The following is an 11,254-nucleotide window of genomic DNA, read 5'->3' as shown; positions in this document are numbered from 1 at the left end:
CACACACACACACACACACACACACACACACACACACACACACACACACACACACACACACACACACAAAACAACTCACATTTTCCTTACAGTATCATGGATAACAAAGGCAGTAACTTTTAATCATGAAAAGAAGAAGGATGCTCAAGTAGTGATATAATGTGCCATGTTTGGCCACGGCTGCTGAGGATCAAGATCGATCTTGCGAATAAAAGATCCATGACTTTAAGGAGGCAGGAAAGAAGCTTTTCCAACGGCCATGTTATGATGTCAAAGTCAGAAGAAATCATGGAAGATGAGGAGTAATACACATCCATCTTTGCTCGAATCCCAAGAAAGCAGGAGCAAAGCTTCAGATCAGCCTCTGCTTGGAGTTAGCAGGTTATTAACATGATTTGTTTACGTAATACACTTGGCGAAGAAAAAAAGGCTACACAGAATTAAGAAATAAATTATTAGAGTGAAAAATGTGGCTGAGAAACATTTGTTTGTGTTTGAAGACATGTTTTAGATACTGATTTGTTAGCAGCCAGTGCTACAGTATGTGAATCCAGCAGTCACGTTCTGTACAATGTCTCGGTTCTCCTTCAGAACACACCAGGGGCCCTTACAGGAAACGGGTTGAATCTTTACACATTGCACCTTTAACAGAAAACGACAGATTGACAATTTAATAGAAACTAGAAAAAAAAAAAAAAAGTCTCGATTTTTTTCCCCGCTCTTTTTGAGTGAGCACCGCGAGCCGAGAAACACGAGGCTGCCGTTGTCCTCCACAACGTGTGTCTGTGACGGTGCACACAACAAATGAGTCCTCCCCTCGATCCCACAAATTAAACCAAACCCAAACTAAAATCCAGTCCAATCACAGCGCAGGAAGGGAGCCTCCATGAAACGTAATTTACATTCAACAATATTGGTAACGTGACTAGAAAAATAAAAGAATGGATGTCCAGAAAAAAGAGAAAAAAAAAAAAAAAAAAAAGGAGCTGGAATTCAAGAAAACGAGACAAAAAGGCAAAAATTAAGAAAGACGAAAAATGGAAAAGAAAATCCCAAACATGGTTTCGATACAGTTTAGACGCTTAAGATTCACTTTCCAAACGCTGGACAACAGATGAAACAGTGAGGTATATAGTTAGATGGAAATAGTCATCATCTTGTTTGTGTTTTCATTGCCCCGTGGCCCTCGAGGACCACCAGACCGCACCGTGGCGGCCCTGAGTCTGTATCTGGGCAGCGATTATCTCTGAGGGGCGAGTGCGTGCCCAGCACGGGCTGTCCGAGGGCGAGAAGGGGAGGGCTGGGATCGGCGTGTCAAGCTACGGCTGCAGATTGAGAGTGAACTTCCACTGCTGGGTGAGCGACGGGCTGCACACTTCCACCGTCAGGCCTCCGTTCCGTGCGCTCCGGCTGTCCAGGCACAGATTGCTGCCCACATGCCGCAGTTTGGAGTTGTTGTCGATCTGCTCCCATTTCTGCAATAGAAACACAATGATGATGATGATGTTGAAAATCCTCCTCCAAACCCCTGCTTTGAGCACAGCATGCTCACCTGTCTGTTGTCGTTCTCCCTGCAGCCCTGCAGTTTGATCTGTGAGCCAGCGGTGCGATCCACCACCGTCAGGCAAAGGTCCATGTGTTTGACTGATTTGTCTTTAGTCAGGGCCCATTCCTGTTCATGAGAAACATGGTAAGCAGGTAGCATTTGCCGAAAATACACCCACATAAATCTACACAGGAACTTCACGGAAAAAAATGGCTTGGTGAGAGGCTGCTATTTTCTGAAATGTACATAAGTAAGTTTAAGAAGGTTTGAGATGTTATGTGACGTGATATGCTGCTGTAATCCACCCAAAAAAAGCATGCTGCTAATTCTTTTATAATTATGCCGTTTTTGTGAGCTCCAAGTAAAAAAGGTGTTTAAAATGGTGTAAATAACATAAAAGGTAGGTTATTAATATATCATTTATATTAATCTAAATAAAAATACAAATTACTTATAATACATACAATAAATATGAATATTAGAATGAATGATTTTTGAAGGATCATGTTACACTGAAGACTTCAGCTTTGCCATCATAGCAATAAATTACATTTCAAAGTATATTACAATTATTTTAAAATGTAATAACATTGCACAATATTACTGTTGCACTGTATTTTTGAGCAAATACATTTATATATAAATTAGGTTATATATTAAAATAAACAAAATGCAAAAAAAAAAAAAAGGAACAAAAGCATGTTGATAAATCTTTCATAATTAGTTTGCATGCACCTTAATAAATGTACACCTACATGCAATTTTTATATTGTATTCAAATGTATTTATTTTTCTATATTACCACTAGTTTCGCATTATTACCATTAGGAAACTAGTCACATTATTATTATTTTCATTATACTTTTATACTTGTAATTTTAACTAGTCACTATATTATGTTATGTTATGTTATGTTATGTTATGTTATATTATATGTTATGGATTTAATTTTCATATTCAAATAGACAAGTATATACAAAATGTAATAACATTGCACAATATTACTGTTGCACTGTATTTTTGAGCAAATACATTTATATATAAATTAGGTTATATATTAAAATAAACAAAATGCAAAAAAAAAAAAAAGGAACAAAAGCATGTTGATAAATCTTTCATAATTAGTTTGCATGCACCTTAATAAATGTACACCTACATGCAATTTTTATATTGTATTCAAATGTATTTATTTTTCTATATTACCACTAGTTTCGCATTATTACCATTAGGAAACTAGTCACATTATTATTATTTTCATTATACTTTTATACTTGTAATTTTAACTAGTCACTATATTATGTTATGTTATGTTATGTTATATTATATGTTATGGATTTAATTTTCATATTCAAATAGACAAGTATATACAATCAACCAAAAATTATTCAGCTGTTAAATTTAAGTACACAATGAGATAATACCAATTTAGGTCAACCAATTACCAAGCAATGCCTAATTTTGCTCAGTCTGCGGTGTAAAAAGTTTCATTAGCAATTAAAGAAAAACACTTAAGAAAAACATGGTCAGGTCAAGGTATTTGAATAATTTTTGGTCCCAAATTTTTGTCAGTTTTACTGGTAGGCCACTGTACGAAGAATTTTTAGTATAAAAATATCAAAAAATTATATCTGGTGTCTGAATAATTTTTGGTTTGACTGTACATGTAGAAGTGTGATTAACCATTTAAATCCATCAGACTTGCACACTGTGATGATAAACACAGATAAAAGTAATCCAGAAACTACCATGCGGCCCTAATTTATACGTCGCTCACCCTCCACAAGTGCATCGCTCATTTAAACGAACCCAAACTCACTGCCGAGTCCATCACCCAGTGCTCTGCTGCCACACCTGACATAAGACTGTTCAGTACCTGAGATCGGATTGGTACCTGATTGCCCCCTGCATTGTGGCACTCATACACCCCCACCACGCCGTCAGCAAAGTGTCCCAGTGTGTCCAGACAGTTCTGACCCTGCTGTAGTGCTCCAAAGGCTATGTCCTGATGATCAGGGACCCTAAACAAGACAGAAACAAGAAACGAGTTCGGTACCAATTACACAACCTTTTGAACTGCATTCACTGGTTGTCGACTCCAATAAAATTCTATCACTTTAACTTTACATGTCTAGACTTAAATTAAAACTGCCGGCACATTTAAACATTACGTGAAAACGTTAAAGACTCTGTTTACACTTTATCAATCATTGTGCCAAATCAAAGGTTTATGCACAGAAAGCAAAAAGCTCATACATACCTATGAACAAAACTTCACAGACTAGCAGGTGTAAATACGGTCAAAGTAATCCAACAGCTATTTTACCGTAGCTCAGGATAGACGTTCTCCAGGTACCACTTAAATGGTTTGCAGCCCAACCTCTTCTTCATTTCCAGCCGGCTCTGAATGCTGGAAATAATGAGGGAAAGCCAGTCATGTGGACTTCATTTGGAGGTCTAAATCTCTCAAAACAGAGAACTTCAACTAGCCAAGTCTGAAATTAGTGGCCTCTCGTGGCCTTGGCAGTGAGCAATCTTCACATGTTAAAGAAAACAAATGTCTTACTCTATTCCAAACTTTTCCTTAGCAATAATATTTGTAAATTAAAACAGATACACACTTACTTGCCATAGGGCACATTACGGGCTGAGGGCACAGCAGCGTAGTAGAAGTTCTTAAAATCATCCATCCAAACCTCTGCCGCTCGCCTTGTGTTCCTACAAAGACAAGCACAAGCACATGAGAGTAAATGATACATTTTATGAAGAGATACTGATGCTCTGCTAATGACCATAACATGTCTACTACATTATTCCTGAATCTAACTTCAACACTAATGGACCTTCTGCAGCAAGTTACTGGGTGCTTTATAATTAAATTTCAACTGCACTACCTCAACATCTCACTTATCACCGGCTGCAGTGCTGCATCCACCCACTGGGTGGAGTACATGAACCAGAATAATAAAGGGCTCATGTGGTTTGAGCAATCACCAAACCTAAGGTAAATAAGAATTGTGTTTTTTAGCTACTGTAACGTTCCTCACTCTGGGTACCCAGGAATATATGTAACATCTAGCAAGATTACAACAATCCTGACTACGGTTAAGTATCCTGAAATGGTGATAAAAAATTGATAGCTCAAAGTCTAACACACTCAAAATATAATATAATATAATGTAACATACTATAAATGTAATACAACACAACACAATACAATTTAGCAGCAATTATTTCAGTCTTCAGTGTCACATGATCCTTCAGAAATGATTCTAATATTCTGATTCTGCTCAAGAAACACTGTTTATCATAATCAATGTTGCAAACAGTTGTGCTACATAATATTTTTGCCAAAAATGCGAGAATATAAAGTTCAAAAGAACAGCATTGATTTGAAATTTAAATCTTTTGTAACAGTGTAAGAGTGTTAAAAGTGTTTACTGTCAATTTTGATAAATTTAATGCAGTATTAATTTCTTTAACAAAAATTACTAATCCCAAACTTTCAAATGATAACATAACATAATTCGATGTATACCTGGCAAAGACAGTGCCGCTGCCCCCTGGGAAAGTGTATGGATGCTGTTTCCGGAAGACGTGACCCACTCGACTGCAGGGAATGATCTCCAGATTGCCTCCGCACTGCCAGACCCGGAATGAGATCTCTGAAGATCACAACAGCAGCCAGAGATTAATAAGACATATCACAAAACACACAAACAGCCAGTTCATTAATGTACATTTCCAAATGGGAAAATAAGGTAAAGGGTCAAAACTCATAATTGCAACTGATTTATATTCAAATAAACAAAAAAAGCTCTTCTTTGTGAAACTTCTTGGTCTTTGCAAACTTCTTCAGACACACACATGCAAAATGCAACTTTATTCCATGCTGATGGATCATTTCTGGAGCTGTTGTAGACTTTTCCACAAGCAGCCCAGCAGAGAAAAGTGCTGCGTTTGTGGAATGAGTCAGGATTTTCTTTCAGAATCCGTCATGCCACAGACATTATGACAAAACCTGAAAAACTCTACCTCATTGAGACTTACACTGCAGTTTTCTATTCAAGTCTCGTTGCTAATAATATAAAAAAGCAATAGTTCTTCAGGTGATCTAAATTGCCCCTTACATTTCTGGCTGAGTAAGGCATTCTCTCATATAATCTAATGATACAGAAGTACCATGATTTCATTTTCAGTATTCATATACAGAGACGCCACATAGGATTTGAACACTTATGCCACATCAGTGAGACACAGATTTAAGAATTACACCACATTAAATTAAACCATGTGGCTTTTGTAAACAATTAATGCTGACCTTTTTCAAAGCCATTTTTCATGGTCCTAAAATAATTTTAGTGGATGTATAAATTCACACTGCCTTTAAGCCCTCATAAATAGAACCTACTTAAGAGTTCATAAATAGCAATTACAATGTAATATGCATTCAAATTAATTTAGTAGAAATAAAAACATATGCATTAGATAATTTCCCTTTCCCTTCTATATATTTAATGCAATATGAGTCCAGATACATTTTTGGGGCCACTTTGAATAAGCAAATCTTCAATATAAACAAAGGACACACTGGTAGATTGAGAAGATCCACTGTGTCTTCTGTCAGTCAGCTCCAATCAGCTTGTCCCAGCACAACATACGAAATGCAGGACATTTAGAGAAATAAAGCATCCACTCACCAAGATTCTCACCGCCCCACACGTCCATCATCATGTCGTACTTGCCCAGCTCCTCAAAGTAGTTCTTGTCCATTACAAAGAGGCCACCAGCAATCATGGGAGTCCTGGACAACACAAGCAACACAACATCAAATCTTGGACTTACTTAGAACTTTATACACTTCATAGAACTTACTTTCTATTAAAAATATACTAAGAAGTTATCTGATACACTGGCGATGTGTTTTGTTTCAGTGGCCATTTGTGACTTAAAACTTTGTGCTCATTTCACTCTCCAATGCTGTGATAGAGCAATCTGATCACAGCCTCATAAACAAAGTCATTAAACAACACTGGAATCATTAAATGAGAATGAAGAGTGCTGTGTCATGAAGACTTTTACACAGCACATCCCATAAAGGCACCACACTGTTTATTATCTTAATGTACTTTTAATGTAGCCACTGCACGGTGATTGAGATTTCACATCACAGCAATGCACCCTCCATACAATCCCCCATTTCGGTTGCTTCACACCTTACTTTCTCTTTTCCACTCGCCTTCAGCTGTTAATGATTCGAGTCATTCCCCGGAGAACAGACCTTTTACAAACAAGCAAGCAAGCAAGCACATGGGCTCCTGGGACAAACTTGTTTCGTTATTACAAGAACTTTAGGGGATTCTTTTCCCATGTTGACCCGTGCGTATTATTTTACCAATAATAATGCAGTGTTTGAGAGCATAGAAGTTGCACAAGAAAATCTTCAAAAAAACAACTCTAGCACTCCAGCCATTAAGTGTTGTTATTGTTAACTGAAACGATAAAAAAACTTTGTTTTTGTCAATGAAATAAAGCTCAAATAAATTACATTATGAATATTACATTAAAAACTTAAAAAAAACAAAAAAAACTAAAATTAGAAATGTCAACTTTGCAACTACGTGAAATAAGGTTAATCTGAAGTACAAAAATGAAACAAAACGAAAACTGAAAGCCTAAATCTTCAAGAACAGTCTTAAAAAATAAAAAACAGACTGCACTCCTATAGCTGGAGTTCTGTTTCAAGAGAGTCTATAGACAAACAGTTGACACTGAATTAATTAGAGAACAGTGTGAGAAGAATAAAAAGTAGTCATCTGTCAATAATCAATCTCCGACTCACACCGGTGATCCAAAACATTTGCAGTGCGGATATTTAAGAAGATAGACTAATTCTTACTTGATAGGAGCAATGGGGTTTCCCTGCCGTGCTCGTCTTTGTTCCAGGGTCATGTAGTCCCATTTAAAAACTAGATTCCAATCAAAACCTGGATAAAGATTAGACACATTACATTAGGGATGAAGTCTGATTTTAAATGTAGGTTCAATGCCCTGCTCAGCCATGTGTCAGGTAAGGGAATAAGGGAGCATATTACTGATTCTGATGAACTTCACTGATGAAAAGACTGAGGCTTTGTTCAGAACAGCATACTATCATGCTACTTTGACAGTATGCAGCATCTATTCTGTGCACAGCATTCAAATGTTTTCATGTAACATTTCTTTTCATGAAAAGACATTTTACACAAAGCTGGATTAAAACCACATTTGCATTACCAGTAGGAAAAACCATAGCTTGCCAAACAGCAAAAGAATAGTCTTAAAGTTTTAAGTAATCGTGGGGGTTAGGCTTTGGCTCTGTGTGAATGCTGTATCCTTAAAACCTTGCTGTTGGCATGTCTTATTTTCCCAATGCCTCTTGTTTTCTGTCGGCTGTACACAAGAATCAACATAAAATGTGACACTCGGTAGCTTTAGATGGTGAAATAAATGCAAGAAAAAAGAAAACGATCACATGCAAATAAACAAGGTGGCTACATTTGATACGCTGAACATTTCATAAAATGGAATGGGAGAATTTCTTATGTATACAGACACGAAATTAAAAATTGTTATCGGTAACTGAAATAAAGCTGATATAAATTCAATTATATTTATTACACCAAAAACGTAGAAATGCTGACTTGCCAATTAAGTGAAATAAGCTTAAGTTGAAGTAATAAAACGACAAAAACTAAAGCTAAATAGAAGTACTTGAAACTTAATAAATATGACAATTACTAAAATTAATAAAGTACTAAAAAAATGTTATATTATAATATATAAATATAAATATTAAGAATAAATATTTAAATATTAATAATATAATAAAAACTAGAAATGATGACTTCACATTTCAATTTTCTTAAATATTCAGAAACACAATCTGCAATAAGTTTAAATGGAGTATGTATTTTAACTGTTTGCTGAATTAATAGCAGACATTTATAGAGAAGTAAGAAATAAATTAAAAAAACAGTAGTAAGAACTGTAAATAACCCCAATATTTTAATCCCCAAATTCAAGATGCAGTATATCAAAGTAACAATAATGTAGCATCCTACTGTTTAAAAAGTTTTGGTACTTATTTACGTACTACTTTTTTTTTTTTTTAAGTACCATACAGTAAATACTGTGTATTCCATAGCATTCCATTCTGAACATATTCAAACAAAAAAAAATAGAGATAATGCTAGATAAAGTCTAAATGCCGGTTAACCAGCACACACGGAACCAGAATGTGGTGAAAAAAGCCCATATAAATAAAATGATATTTATTACATGCTGCTTTATAAAATACAGCGATACCAACATGGATAGATCCATTTCCATATTATTTCCCACTGCATCCAGAGACCTCAAAGCTCATAGAGGAAAAGCTATTCCACTCAGAGATAGAGCTATTATGCATAAAACCCCCAGACAAAAATCAATCAAATGGTTTCCATTCCAAAAGGACATTTTCTCTTTTGGAGATTCATCATGCTCTCTCACTCTTCTGCACATTGCGCTGCCTCCACAAATGCTCTCTGTATTGCTTTCACTCCAAACATGCATCTAAACATACAGTACCTCACACACAATATAGCCCTGCACATGAAATATAATAAATGCCATCTGCTGTACTACCCATAAACACACGCAAATACATGCATGAATGGATGCAATCATATCAGACACATGCACACAATCCAAAGCAATACAAGACTGGATAGTGATTGAAGTGTTATGAGGAAATAGGAGCTGATGAAAGAGATTTACCTCCTTTAAGATCTGCAGATGCCCCCACATACTGGAAATTGTCCATGTTAATGACATCTATGATAGGCGACACAACCCGAGTCTTATCCTGCCGAGAACAACAAATGATGTGAAGCTGGGCTGACAGTACTGTACAAGCATATGAAACGAGATGACTTCTCACATCTCTGCTACAATGCATTCTTAAGATGTATCTGATAGAAACAATAAAATTCAACCAGAATTAAAATCGCTGAAAGTCCTGACATTAAGAAATGTGCACTGCACTGCCGTTACGAATCACGGCAAATCCATCAGAAATACCTAGGAAAATCCCATTAATCTTGTGAGCGTCGCTGACACATGACTGGAGTATTTAGAGTTGAGTGCTATGAGTTAAACACTCCAGAAAAGACAGGCAATCAACTCTACGTGATAAGTGTGGAGAATTTAACACTAAATATAAATGCATTGCTTCTCAGACATCTTCCAGTATTCATCATGACAATTCTGGGACACCCTGACCAATCAAATCATCCCAACTGTGGCTTCACCTCTGAATTAACAAATTCATTTGTCACCGTGCTGGAATGTTTCCACATGGCAATTTTAATATGCATGTAGGTACAATAAATACAGTTCGTTATATTAATACATTCAAATTAAATATCCGTCTTCAGTTCATTTAGTGAAATACTAAAAGTGCTTTGCTGAATAAAAACAACATGTCTTGATTATTTTAAACTTTATTTTACTGTATTTTACTTCTTGAATTAAACATTTTGAAACCACAAATCATTGTTTGATTAAAACGATGGCTCCTGTGAAACTTTTCTCAGCATAACAGAATGTCAATGTTTGTATAAAGCAATTCAATAATATTAAATTTTCTCTAAATATGGGTAAAAACTAGGCTTAACAGTAGCTGATACTTTGAAATTCATCCTTTTTTTTTTGGTGGGCAAAAAATTGCTTAGTTACAAAATGGTTGATACAATTCTTAATATGTTTGGAACAAAGTAACTATCTGACATCTAATTTTTTTATATTATTTTTTTATATGTCTAGTGATGATATGTTTTGGTAACATTCAATATACAGTAAGGAAATTCACTGTATTGACTGCTAGTAGTTCATGTTTAGGCGAATACTGATATAAAGCTGGAAGAACTCTAATGACGACGAAAAGTGAAAAATGTCAAAAACCATTAAAAACCAATTCATTAGGAGTTCAGCTCTTGACTAGATCTACTCATCAATTTAGGTAGTATATTTCTGCTCATGCACACATGTACATACATTTTAAATTATAATAATTATTTTGCTTCAATATAAGTCCTGTGTAGAGGTACTTCTCCAGAAACAGGACAACATTTAATTCATGCTCGGTATAATCATCATGAAGAAGCGCTTGGATACATTCTGGGGTCACTAACTCAGTTTGATTATGTGCTTATCTGGGTCATCCGGCTGAAAATGAAGACACCTAACAATATAAATGGGGTTATGAAACCTCTTACTACATTTATGCCTGTAATTTGTCCTTTCAGTGTCTTATACTTCTACTCCGTTATTTATTTTCTGAGTCAAAAGCCTTGAGGCAATTTCAGAGTAATTACGTGTGCCTAGGGATGCAACTGAAGCAAATATTTCTTTTAGATCAATCTGATCCTGAACCAGAGCGGACCTGCACATCCGCAACTGGGGTGTGTTTACTTGCATTCAACACACCTGTGCACACACACTGAGGACTTATCTACATGCTGTACTAACACACGGTGTTGAATGGCACTAGTTCCCCTTCACAATATTCTTTATGGCTTGTTTGAGAATTGTTGGCAGTCGACAGCAGGATTGGATACAAACAGGTATAATGATATGGCACTCCAAGTACAGTTTGTGCATCAAGACACACAGCCAAAGAAAACAATA

General features: G+C 35.9%; 1 protein-coding gene across 2 annotated transcripts in view; it reads right to left on the bottom strand.

Annotated features, from left to right (window-relative positions):
• Positions 1-43: 43 nt before the first annotated feature.
• galnt2 (UDP-N-acetyl-alpha-D-galactosamine:polypeptide N-acetylgalactosaminyltransferase 2) overlaps positions 44-11,254 on the bottom strand; it is a 91,968-nt gene continuing 80,757 nt past the window's right edge. The window contains exons 8-16 of one of the 2 annotated variants that reach the window (XM_016457784.1): positions 9,344-9,431; positions 7,443-7,530; positions 6,244-6,347; positions 5,082-5,208; positions 4,169-4,261; positions 3,870-3,953; positions 3,420-3,564; positions 1,553-1,672; positions 44-1,475 (exon numbers count right to left, since the gene is read on the bottom strand). In XM_016457784.1, the coding sequence (XP_016313270.1) occupies positions 1,320-1,475; positions 1,553-1,672; positions 3,420-3,564; positions 3,870-3,953; positions 4,169-4,261; positions 5,082-5,208; positions 6,244-6,347; positions 7,443-7,530; positions 9,344-9,431 (1,005 nt within the window). In that variant the 3' untranslated portion in view covers positions 44-1,319. The remainder of the gene's footprint in view (positions 1,476-1,552; positions 1,673-3,419; positions 3,565-3,869; positions 3,954-4,168; positions 4,262-5,081; positions 5,209-6,243; positions 6,348-7,442; positions 7,531-9,343; positions 9,432-11,254) is intronic. The other variant, XM_016457785.1, reaches the window with a different exon arrangement.

The sequence above is a fragment of the Sinocyclocheilus anshuiensis genome, unplaced genomic scaffold, assembly GCF_001515605.1.
Source record: "Sinocyclocheilus anshuiensis isolate Anshui unplaced genomic scaffold, SAMN03320099.WGS_v1.1 scaffold63, whole genome shotgun sequence".
In the NCBI taxonomy this organism is placed as follows: Eukaryota; Metazoa; Chordata; class Actinopteri; order Cypriniformes; family Cyprinidae; genus Sinocyclocheilus; species Sinocyclocheilus anshuiensis.
The sequence above is the reverse complement of the archived record's forward strand: the minus strand, read 5'-3'. Positions and strand labels throughout refer to the sequence as shown.